We start from the raw sequence: 21,759 nt of genomic DNA, 5'->3' as shown, positions 1-21,759 counted from the left end.
TAGGAGGTGGGTCAAAAAGGATCTTGCTGTGATTTATGTCATAGAGTGTTCTGCCTATGTTATCCTCTAAGAGTTTTATAGTGTCTGGCCTTACATTTAAGTCTTTAATCCATTTTGAGTTTATTTTGGAGTATGTGTTAGGGAGTGTGCTAATTTCATTCTTTTACATGTAGCTGTCCAGTTTTCCTAGCACCACTTGTTGAAGAGGCTGTCTTTTCTCCATTGTATATTCTTGCCTCCTTTATCAAAAATAAGATGACCATATGTGTGTGGGTTTATCTCTGGGCTTTCTATCCTGTTCCATTGATCTATATTTCTATTTTTGTGCCAGTACCATACTGTCTTGTTGACTGTAGCTTTGTAGTATAGTCTGAAGTCAGGGAGCCTGATTTCTCCAGCTCTGGTTTTCTTTCTCAGGATTGCTTTGGCTATTCGGGGTCTTTTGTGTTTCCATGCAAATTGTGAATTTTTTTGTTCTAGTTGTGTGAAAAATGTCATTGGTAGTTTGATAGGGATTGCATTGAATCTGTAGATTGCTTTGGGTAGTACAGTCATTTTCATAATGTTGATTCCTCCAATCCAAAAACATGGTATGTCTCTCCATGTGTTTGTATCATCTTTAATTTCTTTCATCAGTGTCTTATAGTTTTCAGCATACAGGTCTTTTGTCTCCTTAGGTAGGTATATTCCTAGGTATTTTATTCTTTTTGTTGCAGTGGTAAATGGGAGTGTTTCCTTAATTTCTCTTTCAGATTTTTCATCATTAGTGTATAGGAATGCAAGAGATTTCTGTGCATTAATTTTATATCCTGCTACTTTACCAAATTCATTGATTAACTCTAGTAGTTTTCTGGTAGCATCTTTAGGATTCTCTATGTATAGTATCATGTCATCTGCAAACAGTGACAGTTTTACTTCTTCTTTTCCAATTTGGATTCCTTTTATTTCTTTTTCTTCTCTGATTGCTGTGGCTAAAGCTTCCAAAACTATGTTGAATAATAGTGGTGAGAGTCGGCAACCTTTTCTTGTTCTTGATCTTAGTGGAAATGGTTTCAGTTTTTCACCATTGAGAATGATGTTGGCTGTGGGTTTGTCTTATATGGCCTTTATTATGTTGAGGTAAGTTCCCTCTATGCCTACTTTCTGGAGAGTTTTTATCATAAATGGGTGTTGAATTTTGTCAAAGGTTTTTCTGCATCTATTGAGATGATCATATGGTTTTTCTCCTTCAATTTGTTAATATGATTTATCACATGGATTGATTTGCATATATTGAAGAATCCTTGCATTCCTGGGATAAACTACACTTGATCATGGTGTATGATCCTTTTAATGTGCTGTTGGATTCTGTTTGCTAGTATTTTGTTGAGGATTTTTGCATCTATGTTCATCAGAGATATTGGCCTGTAGTTTTCTTTTTTTGTGACATCTTTGTCTGGTTTTGGTATCAGAGTGATGGAGGCCTCATAGAATGAGTTTGGGAGTGTCCGTCCCTCTGCTATATTTTGGAAGAGTTTGAGAAGGGTAGGTGTTAGCTCTTCTCTAAATGTTTGATAGAATTCGCCTGTGAAGCCATCTGGTCCTGGGCTTTTGTTTGTTGGAAGATTTTAAATCACAGTTTCAATTTCAGTGCTTGTGATTGGTCTGTTTATATTTTCTATTTCTTCCTGGTTCAGTCTCAGAAGGTTGTGCTTTTCTGAGAATTTGTCCATTTCTTCCAGGTTGTCCATTTTATTGGCATATTGTTGCTTGTAGTAATCTCTCATGATCCTTTGTATTTCTTCAGTGTCAGTTGTTACTTCTCCTTTTTCATTTCTAATTCTGTTGATTTGAGTCTTCTCCCTTTTTTTCTTGATGAGTCTGGCTAATGGTTTATCAATTTTGTTTATCTTCTCAAAGAACCAGCTTTTAGTTTTATTGATCTTAGCTATTGTTTTCTTCATTTCTTTTTCATTTATTCCTGATCTGATCTTTATGATTTCTTTCCTTCTGCTAACTTTGGGATTTTTTTGTTCTTCTTTCTCTAATTGCTTTAGTTGTAAGGTTAGGTTGTTTCTTTGAGATGTTTCTTGTTTGTTGAGCAGGATTGTATTGCTGTAAACTTCCCTCTTAGAACTGCTTTTGTTGCATCCCATAGGTTTTGGGTCATTGTGTTTTCATTGTCATTTGTTTTTAGATATTTTTTGATTTCCTCTTTGATTTCTTCAGTGATCTCTTGGTTATTTAGTAGTGTATTGTTTAGCCTTCATGTGTTTGTATTTTTCACAGATGTTTTCCTGTAATTGATATCTAGTCTCATAGAGTTGTGGTCAGAAAAGATACTTGATACAATTTCAATTTTCTTAAATTTACCAAGGCTTGATTTGTGACCCAAGATATGATCTATCCTGGAGAATATTCCATGAGCACTTGAGAAGAAAGTGTATTGTGTTGTTTTTGGATGGAATGTCCTCTAAATATCAATTAAGTCCATCTTGTTTAATGTATCATTTAAAGCTTGTGTTTCCTTATTTATTTTCATTTTGGATGATCTGTCCATTGGTGAAAGTGGGGTGATAAAGTCCCCTACTATGATTGTGTTACTGTCGATTTCCCCTTTATGGCTGTTAGCGTTTGCCTTAAGTATTGAGGTGTTCCTATGTTGGGTGCATAAATATTTACAATTGTTATATATTCTTCTTGGATTGATCCCTTGATAATTATATAGTGTCCTTCTTTGTCTCTTGTAATAGTCTTTAAAGTCTATTTCGTGTGATATGAGAATTGCTACTCCAGCTTTCTTTTGATTTCCATTTGCATGGAATATCTTTATCCATCCTCTGTCTTTCAGTCTGTATACGTCCCTAGGTCTGAAGTGGGTCTCTTGTAGACAGCATATATATGGGTCTTGTTTCTGTGTCCATTCAGCCAGTCTGTGTCTTTTGTTTGGAGCATTTAATCCATTTGCATTTAAGGTAGTTATCGATATGTATGTTCCTATTACCATTTTCTTAATTGTTTTGGGTTTGTTATTGTAGGTCTTTTCCTTCTCTGTGTTTCCTGCCTAGAAAAGTTCCTTTAGCATTTGTTGTAAAGCTGGTTTGGTCGTGCTGAATTCTCTTAGCTTTTGTTTGTCTGTAAAGGTTTTAAATTCTCTGTCAAATGTGAATGAGATCCTTGTTGGGTAGAGTAATCTTGGTTGTAGGTTTTTCTCTTTCATCACTTTAAACATGTCCTGCCATTCCCTTCTGGCTTGCAGCATTTCTGCTGAAACATTAGCTCTTAACCTTATGGGGATTCCCTTGTATGTTATTTGTTGCTTTTCCGTTGCTGCTTTTAATATTCTTTCTTTGTATTTAATTTTTGATAATTTGATTATTATGTGTTTTGGTGTGTTTCTCCTTAGATTTATCCTGTATGGGACTCTCTGTGCTTCCTGGACTTGATTGACTATTTCCTTTCCCATATTAGGGAAGTTTTCAACTATAATCTCTTCAAATATTTTCTCAGTCCCTTTCTTTTTCTCTTCTTCTTCTGGGACCCCTATAATTTGAATGTTGGTGTGTTTAATGTTTTCCCAGAGGTCTCTGAGACTGTCCTCAATTCTTTTCATTCTTTTTTCTTTGTTCTGCTCTGCAGTAGTTATTTCCACTATTTTACCTTCCAGGTCACTTATTTGTTCTTCTGCCTCAGTTATTCTGCTATTGTTTCCTTCTAGAGAATTTTAAATGTCATTTATTGTGTTGTTCATCATTGTTTGTTTGCTGTGTAGTTCTAGGTCCTTGTTAAATGTTTATTGTAGTTTCTCCATTCTATTTCCAAGATTTTGGATCATCTTCACTATCATTACTCTGAATTCTGTTTCAGGTATACTGCCTATTTCCTCTTCATTTGTTAGGTCTTGTGGGTTTTTACCTTGGTCTTTCATCTGCTGTGTATTTCTCTGTCTTCTCATTTTGCTTAACTTACCATGTTTGCAGTCTCCTTTCTGCAGGCTGTAGGTTAGTAGTTCTCGTTGTTTTTGGTGTCTGCCCCCAGTGGGTAAGGTTGGTTCAGGGGGTTGTGTAGGCTTCCTGGCGGAGGGGACTTGTGCCTGTGTTCTGGTGGATGAGGCTGGATCTTGTCTTTCTGGTGGGCAGGACTGCATCTGGTGGTGTGTTGGGGTGTCTGTAAACTTATTATGATTTTATGATTAGCAGAGATGCAGCCTCTCTGCTAATGGGTGGGGTTGTGTTCCTGGGTTGCTAGTTATGTGGCATAGGGTGTTTAGCACTGTAGTTTGTTGGTCGTTGAGTGGAGCTGGGTCTTAGTGTTCAGATGGAGATCTCTGAGAGAGCTTCTGCCGTTTGATATTATGTGGGGCTGGGAGGTCTCTGGTGGACCAGTATCCTAAACTCGGCTCTCCCACCTCAGAGGCTCAGGCCTGACACCCGGCTGGAGCACCAAGACTGTCAGCCATCTGGCTCAGTAGAAAAGGGAGAAAAAAAAGAAAGAAAAAATAAAATAGAATAAAATAAAGTTATTAAAAATATATTATTAAAACTAAAGAAGTAGTGAAAAAAAAGGGAGAGCAACCAAACAAAAAGACAAATCCACCAATGTTAACAAGCGCTAAAAACTATACTAAAAAAAAAAAAAAAAAAGACAGAACCATAGGATAAATGGTAAAAGCAAAGCTTATACAGACAAAACCACACAAAGAATCATACACATACAGACGCTCAAAAGGAGAAAAAGGAAAAATATATATATATAAAAAAAAGGAAGAGAGCTACCAAATCAATAAACAAATCTACCAATGATAATAAGCTCTAAATACTAAACTAAGGTAAACATAAAACCAGAAACAAATTAGGTGCAGAAAGCAAACCCCAAGTCTACAGTTGATCCCAAAGTCCACCACCTCAATTTTGGGATGATTCATTGTCTATTCAGGTATTCCACAGATGCAGGGTACATCAAGTTGATTGTGGAGATTTAATCCGCTGCTCCTGAGGCTGCTGGGAGAAATTTCCCTTTCTCGTCTTTGTTCACACAGCTCCTGGGGTTCAGCTTTGGATTTGGCCCCGCCTCTGCATGTAGGTCGCCTTAGGGCATCTGTTACCCACCCAGACAGGGCAGGGTTAAGGTAGCAGCTGATTAGGGGGCTCTGGCTCACTCAGGCTGGGGGGAGGGAGGGGTACGGAATGCGGGGCGAGCCTGCGGCAGCAGAGGCCGGCATGACGTTGCAACAGCCTGAGGCACGCCGTGTGTTCTCCCGGGGAAGTTGTCCCTGTATCACGGGACCCTGGCAGTGGTGGGCTGTACAGGCTCCCAGGAGAGAAGGTGTGGATGGTTACCTGTGCTTGCACACAGGCTTCTTGGTGGTTGCAGCAGCATCCTTAGCGTCTCATGCCCGTCTCTGGGGTCCGCGCTGATAGCCACGGCTCGCGCCCATCTCTGGAGCTCCTTTAAGCGGCGCTCTTAATCCCCTCTCCTCGCGCACCAGGAAGCAAAGAGGCAAGAAAAAGTCTCTTGATTCTTCGGCAGCTCCAGACATTTTCCCAGACTCCCTCCCAGCTAGCTGTGGCGCACTAACCCCCTTCAGGCTGTCTTCACGCAGCCAACCCCAGTCCTCTCCCTGGGATCCGCCCTCCGAAGCCGGAACCTCAGCTCCTAGCCCCCACCAGTGCTGGTCAGCACTGACCCTCTGTGTGGGAATCTCTCCGCTTTGCCCTCCGCACCCCTGTTGCTGCGCTCTCCTCTGTGGCTCCGAAGCTTCCCCCCTACCCCGCCCACCTGCCGTCTTCGCCAGTGAAGGGGCTTCCTAGTGTGTGGAAGCTTTTCCTCCTTCACAGCTCCCTCCCAGAGGTGCAGGTCCCGTCCCTATTCTTTTGTCTCTTTTTTTTCTTTTTTCTTTTACCCTATCCAGGTACGTGGGGAGTTTCTTGCTTTTTGGAAAGTCTGAGGTCTTCTGACAGCTTTCAGTAGGTGTTCTGTAGGAGCTGTTCCATATGTAGATGTATTTTTGATGTATTTGTGGGGAGGAAGTTGATCTCCATGTCTTACTCCTTTGCCATCTTGAAGCTATCTCTGCCTCATAGTTTTTTGTTTTAAGCTCAGGTGACTGGACAGTGTCTATGTCTACAGGACAGGAAGGTCCCTGAACCTGTCTTTGAGACAGCTTAGCTTATGAGACATTTTCTTTCTCTGACATAACTTTCACGCTGGTAAAAAACTCTTCCATTGGTAGGAGGCTACATTTCACCTGCATCGTAAGTGTATCAGATTGGAAGAGAGTGTCCTAGTAGTAAGCTGTGAATTTGAATTAGACTAAAATTCTGAGTACATTTATGGGAACTTTTCATTACTTCTGTAATTTCTAAAGCCTCATTTAAATGGTCAGATTTGACCAAAACATTTTAGTGAATAAGATAAATGTATCTTTAAAAAACATTTTTTAAAAAAGTTATAATATACAGGTAACCTTCAAGACTGAAAGGAATACCATAGTGTAAAATATGAGGGGCTCTTCCTACATAGAAAGAAGTGTGTACTTAACTTTATTTTCTGAAAAAGAATGCATTTAGGTACTGGGCTAGTTTGTAATGAATAGCATAAATTCAAAGGTACATTAATGTGCTCTTGCTCTTTAAAAACAATTTACACCCTGTCTTGATAAAATAGTTACAAAATATAAAAAGAAACCTGTTTAAGAAATTAAAACTTGGCAAAAGTTCAACATTGTAGGTCAGTGGAAAGAGAGAAAAAGGCATTCAACAAATTAGCTCCATCTGGGCATTCTATTTTTTTTTGTTCCAATCCTAAACCCAACAGGAGGAGGCAAGGCCTTAGCAAATGCACCTTCTGTGTAAGACCTACTGATACACTATGGGGTCCAGGTCACAGCCTGGGGGAAGGGTCTGCCCTTGGGCAGTCTTGTGACCTGAAGCCCTGGTGCCATCTGAGGGTCAAGGGTTCAATGGATTTTACGCTTTGCCTTCAGTTAGGCAGTAAAGCCCGAGCTCTTCCAGTGAATGGAGAGTGTCTCATGAGTTCCCAGTTCCGCAAAACAGGAGCTGTTAGACATCCAGGGAGATGCTCTGTTCTCACACTTGGTGCTGTTTGGCGACTCTGTGTTAGTGCTGAGAAGTTGGGTCAGTGAATATTTACTCATAATAGCAGCCTAAAGGGTCACGGTGGCTGTGTTCTAGCCATTAAGAGGAAGCATAAGAAAGGTCAGAGAAATGAAGTTTGTGTTTAATTTTAGAGAACTGGCACCTTGTAACTCGAACTTAATGGAAGTATATTAACTTTCTTCCCCTCCCTCTGGACTCATGGGCCTACCCATAATACCAGTAGGAACACCTCAAATTTTTACCGATGATCTCAGATTTAATAAAATGGAGCAAACATGTTATCTCACCACTTTTGAACTGTTTGTGATGTGTTCAGAGTCCACCAGTGTGCCTTTTAAGTAAAATGAATCACATGCATTCTTGACTATTTGTGCACAAACGTCTAAGATGTAGTGTTTAAAACCCTAGGGTTGGTGAATTAAATGGAAACACGTGTGCTTTGAGCATGAGCTTTCCCAACCCAGGTAACGGCTCAGACTTCCATCACAGAAGTACCCTGTGGAGTAATGTGTAGGTGGAGAGCAGTGGTGGTAGCTTTGTTATTTTCCTGCTTCTCTGCTTTTAAAAGAAAAGGGCCTAAAGGCAAATGAATGGAAAACAGTTGCCAAAGGACAGTATAGAAACAAAACTGGGCTCTAGGTGGTGCTTGAAAGCAGGTTCAGTAAGGCTGGCATCCTTCAGGGTAAAAGGGTGTCAGCTGAACCTCAGTGACCTGGAGGCTCCTGGGCAAAGTCTTCAACAGACTGTCGTCACCTGTTCTACAGGGTCTCCAGGAGGGCAGTGGGCCAGTTCAAATACATTTTTTCAGTTATTCCTGTAAGGTTGGTATTCCATTTATGTCTATAAATCATCACTGTTAGTTAAAGTCAGCAAACTGGTAGGTGGGGAGGGAGGAGAATACACTTAATCAAAGAACTTTTGCCAATCACAGGTCGTTTTGCCACAGAGCTTTACTTCAAAACATCTGCCTGCTTCTGCCCAGCCTTTGTGTTGTCCAGATGGAGCAGGCGAACCTGCAGGAGCGAGGCCTTTGTTTGCTTTGCAAGTGGAATGTTTCCTAAGGGAATGAATGGTGTATCTTTCTTTTTGGTAAGAAAATATTTTTGGCAGAGTTTTAAAAAGGTAGTACAGCTGCTACATTGGATATCAAATACTAACCTGTAATTCCTGTTAAAACATTTGCCGTCAATAAAAACAAGGCCCCCCACCATGTAAATCATAATAAAATGTGGGCTCTATGTGTGGATTTACATAAATAGCCTATTCGTATAACCGTGCTCACTCAAAAGGAAACCTTTAGCATAAAAATTTAAGACTCTATAGATCCAGGCCGATTTTAACATATACCTTTTTTTTTTTATTAAATATGTAAAAAGATAAATGCAAGTCAAGTTATTCACATATTCAGAGACAAAAAACTATTCTACCATGCAACAGTAGGTGGGTAATGTAAAATGAATGTGATACATCTGAATAAGACTTTTTCATCTATTATGTCATTACTTATCTATATTTATAATTAACAATACATATGTTTACATTCCTTTCAGTTTACATTTAATATATAACAAAAGCTTTATGGTGTACTATTTAGTAAAAGTAATTTGAATGCATATTAAACCTTAACGGAATAATGGAAATACTCACCAGGGAAGGGAGGAGTTCTTGGTTCCCTTCTGGAGTTCACTTCTCTCGGGTCAACAGGGTGTGTCTTTGTCTTTTCTTTTTCTGCTTTTCTGCTCTTTTCTCTTTACCCCCTGCTTCAATCACTTCCTACCTGATATGAGCAGTGGAAGTACTATAACCAGCTGCGGCGGGTGTGAAGGGGACTCCAAGACCGAAGTCTGGCTTCTGAGAGGGAGGAGCGGAGCACACACCGGGGGATGCTTCTCGGCCCAGCATGACGACGCGTGACGGGGTCCATAGAGGAAAGCACGCACTGGCTGCCGAGATGAGAGAATGATGGGGTAAAGCCATCAGGGAGAAAGGAGCAGTCCTGGGAAACGAGAGGTGGTCTGCACAGAAGCTGGGGTGCAGCCGAAGAGGACCGGGATACTTAGCTGTCAAAGATTCCCCAAAGCATCAGTGATGTCCCATGCGATGCAGGGCAATGGAAGACGTTTCAGATGTTGACAGAAAGAGAAGTATATAGCTCCTCTCTAAATAAATGAATAGTCTGCCCCAAGACTCCGGGAAGGAGAAGGAAGTAGGATGACTGGCGAAAGTTGTCTTTGCCACATATATGGCCAGTATGTTTGTAGCTGAGAAAGTTGGGGATTTGGGGAGGAACAGAGCGGCTGAGTGTCACTGGTGAGGCTTATGCACGTTACCCAGTAATCATGTGCACCCACATGATGGGAGTGTGGTTCCTGATCCACCTGGCACTGGGTATTACTGACATGTCCAAGGCAAGCAAAGAACTGCCCAGGAACCACTGAAGGATCACCTTCATGGAATTATTTATTGTGCCTCTTTACAAGAGCTGTTTAGAAAGAAGGAAACTCAGTGAGTGCAACAGGGTTGGTGGGGGGGGGAGGGAGGGGTGGGGACGACACACTGTTAAGCACGATGCTGCGTATAGCACGACCACTCCCTGCGACCAGGTGTGGGAGGATGTCACCGCCGAGAGCCAGGCCGTATTCCAGCCTGAGAGAAACGAGCTGCCGCTGTAGCGCAGAGCAAGCAGGAGAGAGAAGAAAGGGAAACCAAACCCCATGAAACATCTGTCCAGTTCTGCACAGTGTCCTGTAATAACCTCAAAAATACAAGCAATCTTTTTCACATGTTACTCAATAAATACCACTCTGCCACAAAAGGTTTATTTTGAGAAGACTTCTTTTGGTGGAAAGCTTCAATGCTAGAATTTAGAATTAGTATTTCATCAGTTAATAAAGAAATGTCAAAGCTTTATGATACGTAATTCAGAAATTTATTTTAAGCTTTTCAATTAAGAGGAAAGTGGGGTGGGCACACTTGTTTGCTGTTTTTGTTGCACCTGCTAAGTCAAATAACAAGTAAAAGAAAATCTAAAAGTCAGAAACCGAGTGAAATGAATGATCCAGGAAGGGAAACAATCTGTCAAAGGGCGGGGTGGGGAAGAGGCAAAGATTTGGAAAGATACTAAGAAAGTGTGCAAATATTAGTTTAAAAAAAATAAGGAATGCTTTTAATCATTAATGTTTCCTCTGTTTATGAATTGCCACGATTTAGCGAAGGTCAATGACAAGGAGGGCCATAGTATTGAAGAGGGGGAATTCTTTATTCCAGAAAGCATTGGGAGTCAGATTTTCCTATGCTGTCATTCCAGTGTCAACACCAGACTTCAGAACCAGGATTCTCCCTTGGGCTTACGCTCCTATTCATAAGGTCTTCACTCCCAGCCTTCCAGCAAGTGTGCAGCATGATGCCGGACCCAGCCGCCCGGGGCTGCACACCCTGCAGTCATTCTTTAGTAGGAATCCCCTAGTGTGGATGACAGGATTTGGGCTGAAACCCACAGGAGGAGGCAGGAGGACCTGTGCCCATGCAGACCCCCTCTGACTGCAGACAACTGATGACAGCTTTTGAGGAGAGTGGCTCCCCACCAAAGAGGACCCTGAGAAAGAAAAGAGCATGAGAATCTGGGTGGGGGGAGGCGAGGGAAAGGGCAAGCAGTTAGAGGGCCAAGTCGAGATGGTGTTTTCCTCGAGTGAATGTCTTTCAAAACTAACAACATACTGTGTGGTTGTCTAACATGCTGATGTCTGAACACTGCTGGGCCCTGAAGTCCTAGTTTTGATTCCTTTTTTTTTTTTTTTCCCTTTTGTTTGTGAGTAGAGGGAGAAACTGACTCGGTGTTTTTCCCCGTGAAATAAGTCACTGTCATATGGCTTTCATATCAAGTATCTCTTTCCCTTTGTTCCAATTTATTATTTGACCAAATTTATGTTCAGAGGTTAGACTTGCAAACATCAAAGCACCACAAATGTGTGTGACATCTAGTGACACTGGGTTGAGAAATGCCAATATATATACCATATATCAAATTACCATTGTTTCACACCAGGATAAAAAGGGTGGGGTGGGGGTGGGGACAGTTGTTCTGGAAAGAAATGCAAAGAGCAGAACCAATCTCAAGCAGCCAAGTGGTGAAGTTGAAGGTATGTGACCCCGTGATGTCTTGGGGAGGCTGCCCACGGCCGCAGCTAGTGTGTCTTGGCGAAGGAAATGGGAACCGAGCGCGGTGGCTGGCATGGGTGCCGGCGCAGTGATGGAACAGCAGGCTGGGAACAACTGGTTTCTGATGAGCTTGAGGCCACAGGTGTTCCAATTCTCCAGAAGAAAAGTTCCCACCAGAATGGAAGTGTGGAGAGCTGCCGAGACGGTTCAGTACTCTTCCTGCTGCTGGGGCTGCTGTTCGTGGACTTGTTCCTCTGCTTCCGGCTCCTCCGGGTGGCCCTCCTGTGGGGCAGGGGGAGAGGTTTCAGCTGAAGCAGTTCACTGCTGGCAGCCCTGCAGCGTCCCCAGCCCCACCATCGCTGCACAGCACGGCATCGCCACGGCTTTTGCCACGCGAGTGCCTCCCCGCTCCCAGGAGCCCAGGCACACACAGGGATGCCTTCACCTTCCCGCCCTATCAAGGAACGGCCCATCTGGAGCGCGGCCAGCAGGCTTTAGGCACCACGTTTTCCTTCTGACCATTTTGGAAGGACGTCATCACAGAACATACGACATACTTTCCCACCCGCTGTACGACAGTAAACCAGATGCAAGGACTCAAGAGCGTCACGATAACCACGAGTGAGCCTGCTGTGACACAGCACAGGGCCCCAGGCCCCTGCAGTGTGTCCCATGGCTTCCTGTTTCCTGCCCTGCTATCCTCCTCCTCACCTGGTAGCATGTCTGCTTGAAGCAGACTCCTTGTTATAATCTGTTACTCATCTGATGTGGAGAAGCAGCTCGTTAGAGTGGTTAGGTAAGGAAAGGCCGATAACTATGGTTCTGGGTTGCCCCCAGCCAGACGGCGTCTCCAACAGGGGAGATCAGGAGCTTGTGCTCAGGGACTTTGGGACATCTATTTTGGGTATGTGAGGACTTTTTTTTGCTTACTTTCTGATGGTTGAAGTGTTCCTCTACTTGGCTTCAAATGACCTATTTACTCACTTGCATATAACCCAGGGAAGCACATCACGAACACAAAACTCCAGGGAACATAAACCTTGGTCAGCTATATCTGCCAATTCTTCTTCTTTTTTAATCTCACGAAGAATAATTAGCTCTTTACTACCCAATCAGAGGGAGTGTAGCTAATCAATAGGGCCGACTGCTCCCTCCAGAATGCACAGTGGTTTTGCGATGCAGTCGGGAGCGTACGTTGGGATGTACAGACGTGCTTGTGTTCGTTTGCACTTTGCACACCCCCTTCCTGTCTGGCCCATATTCCCTTTAGCCAAGGACACACCCGTCAAGATCCAACTCAAATACAGCAGGATCATTTCCCCTGATCCCTGAGCCAGGATTCTCTCCCTCCTCCTGCATTTTGCTTCTTCCTTGGCCTTAAAACTTTTGACTTGTAATCTTGTTTGTCTTGAACCTTGTGGCCTCATCCACTGGATCCTGAGGATACTGAAGTCGGGATAGGGCCTCATCCATCTGTGTCAGACCTTGCTTACTGTACAACTCAATGCATGTGTGTCAGGAAGAAGACATCAGAGAGGGTGCAAGAACAGATGACCCAGACTATCAGCCAAGGTCATGTGCCACTTATCTTCTGAGAGGCAGCATAATGTCAAAATTATAAGCATGGAACTGGAGTTCATCTCCCAGATCCATTATTTACAAGCTGGGTGACTTAACTGTTCTGTGCCTCAGTTTTCTCATCTGTACAAGTGGGGGATAGGACAAAAGTGCCCATTTAACAGAGTTTTCAATGAGTGTCATTGATCAATGAATCAATGGAGTCACTGAATTCAACAGAGAACTCTGAGTTAAAATAGGTGAAGTGCCTAGAACAGTGTTTGGCACATAATATAAGTGTGAGCTGTGATTCTTTTTTCTTGGTAACTCATTGGAATATGTTCTAAAAGTAAAAATAATTTTTTAAAAAAAGAGTCTTTTCTATGACAAGAGTAGAAAATGACATCGTATTGAAGACTTGGGCTCAAATCTAGCACTGTCCCTTACTGGCTTGGTGTCTTCAAGAAGCACATTATTTAATTTAATAAATATTAGCTCGCCCCATGACCACACCCGTCATCATACCTAAAACTGCTCCACCTCTGAAATGTGAAGGCCCAAATCCTACTCTCTCTGCCCACATCCTGCTGTCCTTCGGGACACCTCGCTCCTTAATTCCTCAACCACGATGTCCTTTGACCTCAGAGCCCCAAGCCCCCCTTTGCTCCAGGCTCTGCCAGCTTGTCCCCGGGCCGGCCCTGCAGCGTCCTCCACAAGCCTCTTTGCCCACCGCTCAGCACACGTGAGGGTGGTCCTCTCGGCCCAGTTAGTGCCTCGGGGACAGAGGTGTCCTCCTGGGAGCAGGAGAGCACCTCTTGCTGGGACAGAACAAGCGAGGAAGAGCCACCGGCCTCCCTCTAGTCCAGGGGCAAAGAAGGAAACTCACGCTCATGGGAATTGACCAGGAATGGTGGACCAGGAACTCCAGGGTGTCTGCTCTGCCGCACGCTCCTCCCCACGCCCTTCTCACTGCCTTCACCCCAGAACGGATCACTCCTCTGAGCTTTACATCCTTGATTCATGCTTCCATCAGGTTGCACACTGCAGCCCTGTGTGTGTACAGGTGCGTGCTCCTGTGTCCCCACTGGCTGGCTCCACGGCTGCCTCTTCAGCCAGGCTCTGAGCCTCTGAGTCCCTTAAGGGGTAGAGATGTTGTTGTATTCGTCATCCTAACTTTTTAATGCCAGTGTGGTGCCTTCCATATCATATTGCCCAGACTTCAGCTGGTCTGAAGTGCACTTTTCTTACATAATTGTTTTTGTGAGTGTTAGGCTGCTGATGGGAGGAAGATTGTCAGAAATGAGGATCTGTTTGACATTTTACAGAAAATCTTATTTGCTCACATCATGGACTGTGAGTTAACTGTGGGATAATGGATTTAATTCAGGACTGAAAGTCGGAAGATTTGGATTCAAGTAACTGTGGGCCCGTCAAACCAGCTGCGGGACGAGAAGCGCAATAGGTAAGGCTCCCCCATGGGCCTCCTTTCCATACTTGATGAGCCAGGGGGTGGGTGCGGTGCCCTTGTCTCCAGCTGGCCAAGGGCAGCTCCCTCATTCACGGTGCACCGCTGTGAGGTCATGCATCTCATCTGCAGGAACTGCGGACCCCAGAGCACTCTTATTGGGTACCGCGGCTATAAAGAACAAACGTCCTGGGTTCCCAATGGATTGCTAATGCTTGGGGTTCGAATTAAGGTGCTCTGAAAGTCTGGCAGGACGCATCTGTAACTCTGAGGCAGCTGTTGCACATCACCACCGGGAACTCCCCGCCCACAGTGCTGTGGAGGCACTCACACACCAAAAGGATCTTTCTCTTCTGCCCCACGCAAGACTGAAGAACTTAGATGCACAGGTGAGGAGGAGGTCAGGCGAAACCTAGGCCTAACATGTGACTAAAGCACTGGGGCGCCACCTACTTAATTAAGTCTAATATTTGCATATCAATCCACTCACAGCTGTGAGTGCCGCTTTGGAGTTCCTTATTCTTATAATAATCATGAGAAGGAGAAGCAAGCAGGAAGACAGTACTGAAGGATGCTCCCGGCTACTGTGGGAGGAGAGCGGGGACAGAGGAGGGGAGGAGGGGGAGGGCCGTCAAGAAGCTGGGCTGCGGGGGGGGGAGGGGCATGGCTCCCACCTTCCCAGATGTAGGCGCACAACAGGCTCATCTACCACCAGCAAGTCCGGCTGTTCTTTCCTCTGCTTTGTTCCTGCCCTTTCCTCTGCTGAAAAAATACTCCCCCGTCTTACCTCTGTAACTGCTGACATTCCTAATCATCTTTCCACGTCCAACACAAATGTCATCTTCTCTGTGAAGTCCTTGCCTGTCCCTCCAGGCTGTCTTTATGTGCTCCCCACACAAGTTTATTTATGTCTCTATTACTGCGTTTATCACAACCTGACAAATTCCAGTTACTGGTGTCCCTGTCTGTCTCAAGGGGACTGTGAGCTCTTCTAAGACAGGGGCTGTGTCTGTTTTCTATAAACCCAATGCTGCGTCCAGTGACAGAAACGCAGGCTGAATTCAAAAGATGTGGGCTGAGGGGGGTTGTATCTTTAGGTCATTCGACAGTGGCTTCTGTGACAGGACCTCAGGAAACAAGTGTCTCTGTATTAGCAGGTGACCCTCAGCCTACAGATCCACAGGGCAGCAGCTAACCAACGACGTTAAGCCCAGACACCTGTGGCCCCTAGTTAAGTAGTAAAGATAATGAGAATCATAATGAGAGGCATTGGACAGCCAGCTGGCCATCTGCTCTGGAAACTTCCATTAGGTTTCTGTGACTGCAAACTGAACTGCCTCTGTTTACTCCCACACTCAAAACTCTCATCTGGATTTCTACATCTTCCAAACATGTTATCCTAGGATTGCTTGTTCACGAGAATCAAAGACCAGACATCACTAAATAAAGACTGAAGGAGGAGGCCTCTCCAGCGAATGCCTCCACCTGAAGTGTCAGTGTCGGGTCCATCTGTGGTGAACTGAAGAGCAGGCACTCACTGCAGCCTCTGATTCCTCAGCAGCCCTCTCATCTCCAGGAGGGAGGCAACCAACCAGAAATCTCTGCCTCTCAGATGTGCACAGAAGTCCGACCAGCGGCATCATGAATAAAATACCGGCATTTTTTCCCAGACATCATGCTCCCCATGGCCGCACGTCCACCTATCACTGAAGTGTGTGAATGGCCTGAAAACAGGACACAATGTCAGGGTCAAGCACAGCAAGGGAAAAAGGAGGCTCCGAGAGCTTTTGGGTGGGTGCAGTGGCTCAGCAACCTCTGAGCACATTTTTTCCCAAGTGATGCCTTTCCTAGGCAAGAGTGGAAGCTTTTTAAAGGCTCACTGCCTCAATGGTAGAACCTGGGTAAGCTGGGAGGCTACCACAGAATCAGGACTCGCTACGCTCAGGGAGGGAGGCAAACGCTTGCGGCTCTAAGGTGTCTAGGACAGTTCCATGAACCTCCAGGAAGGGAAGCAGAGAGCAGAGCAGGACAGCCGCTCCTGAGCGTCTCGTCATCCGCCTCTGTAAGAAGTGTCATGTGTGCACGTGTGCAGCATGGAAAATACCGTGCAGTGTTCAGGCACGTGGCAGACAGTCTTCGCCTTCTCTCTCTATAGAAACCGAAGTTTAAAAAAATGGGTCTTGTCACATTCTAAACAAGGACACTTGGCATATTCCAGCTTATTCTCTATAGAAAACTCAGCATAGCCTGATGTGTTTCTTTTGGAGCTGTCCAGACACAGAGTTGCATTAGAAGTTATCCTGGAATGAGAAGAATTAAGGCAGCAACTGCATTTGAAGATTTTGCACTGGTAACCCACATGTGTTAAGTTTGTGTTAAGTCTGTTTTCTCTTCCAGATTCCAGTAGCCTGGTTACTGCCTCTAAATCTCTTCCTGGACTTTGGATACTCCTTGGCTTACACTCAACAGTGATGCCACTGTCTCTCTCTTCTCCCTACCACATTTCTCTCTATTTGATGACATCAGCACAGTGCCAGTCAGAACAACAAAGGTGGGTTTAGTGACACTACCCGCCAGAAGAAAATGGAGGTTCTTGGCAGATGCTCAATTAAACAGACTGCCCAGAGAAAGAGGCCAAGACAATACTTTCGAAGGTGTCAAACAACGAAACAAGATGAAGGGAATTATTTGGAGAAAATCCAGGTAGGAATTTGACTACTCCCTTCTTCACATACAGAACACATGCAACTCAATACTGTCAATCAGACAAAGTCTGTCCTGCAGTTTCCCCCAAGAGGTACCGCCTTTACTTTTTCCCTTCCCTATGGCACCCAATATACTGAGAAGCAGGGAACATAGTCCTTAAGATTCTGGGCTCTGAGTTAGAGAAACCTGGGTAGTGATGGAGCTTATTTAAGATGGGTCATTGGGCTTCCCTGGTGGCGCAGTGGTTGAGAGTCCGCCTGCCGATGCAGGGGACACAGGTTCGTGCCCTGGTCCAGGAAGATCCCACATGCCGCGGAGCGGCTGGGCCCGTGAGCCATGGCCGCTGAGCCTGCGCATCTGGAGCCTGTGCTCCGCAACGGGAGAGGCCACAACAGTGAGAGGCCCGCGTATTGCAAAAAATAAAAAATAAATAAAAAATAAAGATGGGTCATTGAGCAAGTAATTTTATCTGTAAAGCAGAGATAAGTAATAGTACACCACATAAGGATGTGGTGAGAAATATATATATAGAACATAAACGTAATATCTAGCACACGCTAAATGCTCAAGGTGAGCTATTACTACTATCATGTTCCCCATTTAAAAGGTGGCTCAGGCTTGGAGAAGGGAGGGCACGAACTCAGGACTTGAGTTCAAATGCAAATTATGCTTCTTATTCACTCGGGAACGTTATTTAACCTCTCGGCTGCCTTAGTTTCTCTCATCTATAAATGGGCTAATGGGCCCATATCTACCTAATAGGATTCTCCAGACAATTAAAGGAGCTGATACATGTAAAGCCCCTGGCCTTCCCCCTCATCTCCCATCCCAAGAGTTTGAGGAAAGGACCTCCTAAACCCATTAGTCTTAATGGCTGATGATGCTTTGAAGTATTACTTCTTTGAGGGGCATGTGCGTTAACTGCCCATACACTGCAAGAATGGCTCTCTGAATCCAGGCCGCGGTAAGCTGGTGCTGGTGTGTGTGCTGGGGGTGTTGGAGATATAAATGGTCTAACAGAAGCTGAGTGTAGTCATCCAGGAAGACACCCCTGAACTCTCAGGAGGCAAGAGCTCTTGCCAAAGGCCAGCCCCACCTGTCATTAGCTAGGAATTCAGTGGCCCTGCCAACCCTTAATTTGGAGTTCACCTGATGGTGCTCCCTCACAAGGACTCCTCCTTTGGGACAAGATCCGGCTCGAGGTTAGAATCAGCAGGGAGATTCCATCCCGCAAGCCACCTTGCTCCCGCGAGCGGGTGCCGTCCCGGACGGGCAGCAGCACGGTTCACTCGGGCTCACGGTGCTGCTGCACAGACCTCATCGAATTCAGCCTCAAACAAGCTTGTGAAGAGAATAACCATAATTCGTCTAGTGCCTGACAGATGACAAAGCACTCTCTACATACAGAACGTCATAAAAATGCCACTTTGGGTGGTGCAGATATACACACTACAAACCAACCTTTGGTTTCTTCCGTCAGATCTGAAAACATTGAGAATGATATTTTGTAAAGCCGTCGCTATCTCTGGGACCTGGGCAGGTGGATTCCCAGGGCTTCAAGATCTATAGTCTGAGCTAACCGAGAAAGAGGTTTAAGAATATATACATATCTGGGGGAAACAAAAAAAGTGCTGGAGAGTCCCCAAACTCCAGACGGTTTCTTACAGTTTAGGAAAATTTCAGAGCTAGGATTTTAATCTTACACGGAGTAGACAACTGCCTGGTATTCGGCTGAAATAAGATAAAGTAAACTTGCTGGTGGCTTCCTGTGTTCTGTGGAAATACCAACACACATGTACCTTGACCACAGAGCCCTCAGGGCACCTGCAGGCCTCCTAATCACACCTACCCAAACACTTCCTCAGCGCCAACCTGGCAGCAGGACGCCTGCAACCCCGGCCCGTGCTCTCCTGCCTTTCACCGCGCCGCCCTCATGAAAGTGAAGCCCCACGGGGCTCCCACTGCGGCCGCCAGGGCCTCTCCCTGCCTGTCTGGGCGGACTTGGGGTGACCTGCCTTGGGCTCTGCCGTTTATCCTGCCCTTTCCCCTCCTCGCTTCCTGAGACACATGTTCCTCCGCTGCTCCTCACATCTGCTTTCCATGCGCGGATGGAGCCACATCCTGGGTCCCCCCTCGGCACATCCACTCGTGGGGAGCGACCCTGGTGGGCAGGGCCTCCACAGAGGAGGCCTTCCAGAAGTATTTTTCCACAAAGGGCTGTCACACAATGCTGCTCTGTACTGGCAAAGTGTAACCAAGACAACCAGCTATGAAGGAAAAAACAGTTGTGGGACTTCTGGGGATGGGAAAAGCATCTAGATTAATTTTTCCTTTAACCACATTCTGATCTGTGTGAAGAATCTTTGCACACATTCTTACTGCTCATTTGCTCAGAGAGCTGAAAACCACTTGAGATTTGGCTGTGTAAGCCTATTTTTCTCAATCGAAGTCCCCCGGTCCCCTGCCCCCAACAACTGGCAACCATCCGCACATCTCTTCCCAGATTGATGAATGCAGGTCCCATAAGCATGGGTCAGTGGGTCATGAGGCTCGTGTTTATTCCTCTGGGAACATCATATGCACTGGCTGAGCTGCAAGGCTCACTAAGGTCCCAGGGCAGTATCTGAAGGCACGGCGTCACTGCACTCTGACCAAGAGCATCATTCTGGGACACAAGCATCAGGGCTCTGCTCACACTCACGTGTTCTTCCGAAGCGTAGAGGATTTCCATGAGTCGCTGCACGAGGTCATCGTTTTCCTGCCCGTGTTCCTGGCAGAGGAGCTCAATCTCTCTCAACTTTCCGAAGTAGAAATCCCTTTCCTTTTCCACGCCTTCAAGGGCAAGTTTTAACGAATGTACCTGTGAGGGAGGGAAGGTGGAAAAGAAAACCCTCAAACTACAGCATAAGAAATAAATGACCAACTGTGCCTGCGTATAAAGATGCGAAACATGAAAAGACAGATGTGCAAAACTAACCAACGTGCAGGTCCGGGGAGAAACGAGGGGCTGCTGCTGGAGCTTGAGCCTGGGCCCGAATGCCCAGCTTCAACAGCACACTTGTCACTCCTGTCAACCGGCCGTTTATACCCAGAGGCCCGGGGATCCTTCTGCCTGAGACAGTTCTACCCGGGCTCCACCGAGTCAGCCTTCCTCTCCTGGTAACTAACCTGGGCTGGGGCACATCTTTCCCCCAACTCGTTCATCCTCTACAGGGAGGGGAGAGGCGAGAGCGGGAGGAGACAGGGGAGGGGAGGGAGGGGCTGGCACTGTGGTCCCTTCAGACGCGCTGTGCGGAACCTCCTTTCTTCACGCCACTTGAGAGCCGCCCTCGACTTTGGAGCCCTTCATACATGTTCCTGAGCCAAACTAGACAAATGCTCCCACTGAGGGACTGGGGTGTGGCTGCACAAGGAAAACTGGGCGAGACTAAAAGTAGGCTGAGTGGATCTGTCTTAATTCCTCTAGTTCTGGCTTCGAGTTCATCACATGAAAGGCGGGAAGATGTGGAAGCTCCAGTCCCTCAGCAGAACAGCCCTCATTCCCTTTTTTCTCCCTTGATGCGGGTTCAGGGGCCTTGCAGCTTCTCACGGTGGTTACGGAGATGGCGCTGGTGAAGGGAAGAGGGCAAGGGTTGAGGCTGGCAGAGCCGTCACCTGGGCTGAAGAAACACCACAGGCAGTGTAGACAGATCTGGTCTCAAATTCCAGGCTGCAGGCCGAGCAGCTCCACACAGGCCCAAACCATCACCCCCTTCCTGCTCTCGGAGAACCCCTCAAGTTTCCTGAACCCTTTGAGCATTTATGCAGAGAATATCTTTAGGAGGTGAATTAGGTCGCTCATGGTTCTCCTCAGGAGAAATCTCTCTTTCAGTATATGAAAAATCACCCTTCACAGATTTCCAAAGATTACATTTGGAGTGGAAAATCTCTCTGTTTCTAGTAACTCCGGGCCTTGGTACATGCTATTTATCTGTCTGGAGTTACTGATTCATTCAAACAGATACTCAGCACATGCAGTGTCCATCTCCTTATGCACCTGGCAAAATTGTGTCCATCCAGTAAAACTCAAGGATATGGTTCTTCCTCAGCGTTGACCTCACTGATGCCCTCAAGTAGCTGGTTACAAAGCAAAGGAGGATCAGTTGCTATCATTTTTTTTTAGCCACGTCTTGTGGTTTGCAGGATCTTAGTTCCCTGACGAGGGACTGAACCTATGCCCCACTGCAGTGGAAGCACAGTCTTTAACTACTGGACTGCCAGGGAATTCCCTCAGTCACTAACTTTCAACTCTTATTTCTGATAATACTATGGCTTGGACATTTGTAAAAACTGAAGGCAACCCAGTTGGCTGAATTCCAGAAGAAAGAAAACTGTTTATTCTAGAACCTCTCCCCACCCCGCCCAGACTCGACCACAGACCCATCTCAAGGCTGCACTGGTGCCACCAGCGGATCTGTGGTAGTTCAGGTGTCTGCTGTCTGCCAGCTCTCCTTCCCTGTGTCGGGCAAGAAGGGTCTCTGGATGCCTCTGATCCACGGAAACCAGGCTTGTCAGCCTCTCAAGTGCTGTGGTCTGTACAGTGAACCAAGAGCTGAGGCTTTGTAGAAACACCCAGCCCAGGTTGGCCTGTGCTGCTATTCCAGATGCATGAGGTTAACAGATGCACAGCTATAAACTTTCCCTGGTAAAAACCAACAGGAGCTAAACTACTTGATGAAAGATCAGTTGGCAAATGGGATGCCATTTTCACAGTCCCACTCCGATGCCTCCTTGCTC

At 45.6% G+C, this 21,759-nt stretch overlaps 1 protein-coding gene across 3 annotated transcripts in view; it reads right to left on the bottom strand.

Annotated features, from left to right (window-relative positions):
• Positions 1-10,003: 10,003 nt before the first annotated feature.
• MAPRE2 (microtubule associated protein RP/EB family member 2) overlaps positions 10,004-21,759 on the bottom strand; it is a gene marked incomplete at its 5' end in the record, with an annotated part of 159,037 nt that continues 147,281 nt past the window's right edge. For all 3 annotated transcript variants that reach the window (XM_079717083.1, XM_079717082.1, XM_079717084.1), the window contains 2 exons: positions 10,004-11,537; positions 19,685-19,843. In XM_079717083.1, the coding sequence (XP_079573209.1) occupies positions 11,463-11,537; positions 19,685-19,843 (234 nt within the window). In that variant the 3' untranslated portion in view covers positions 10,004-11,462. The remainder of the gene's footprint in view (positions 11,538-19,684; positions 19,844-21,759) is intronic.

This window comes from Hyperoodon ampullatus (genome assembly GCF_949752795.1).
Source record: "Hyperoodon ampullatus genome assembly, chromosome: 13".
Lineage (NCBI taxonomy): Eukaryota > Metazoa > Chordata > Mammalia > Artiodactyla > Ziphiidae > Hyperoodon > Hyperoodon ampullatus.
The sequence above is the reverse complement of the archived record's forward strand: the minus strand, read 5'-3'. Positions and strand labels throughout refer to the sequence as shown.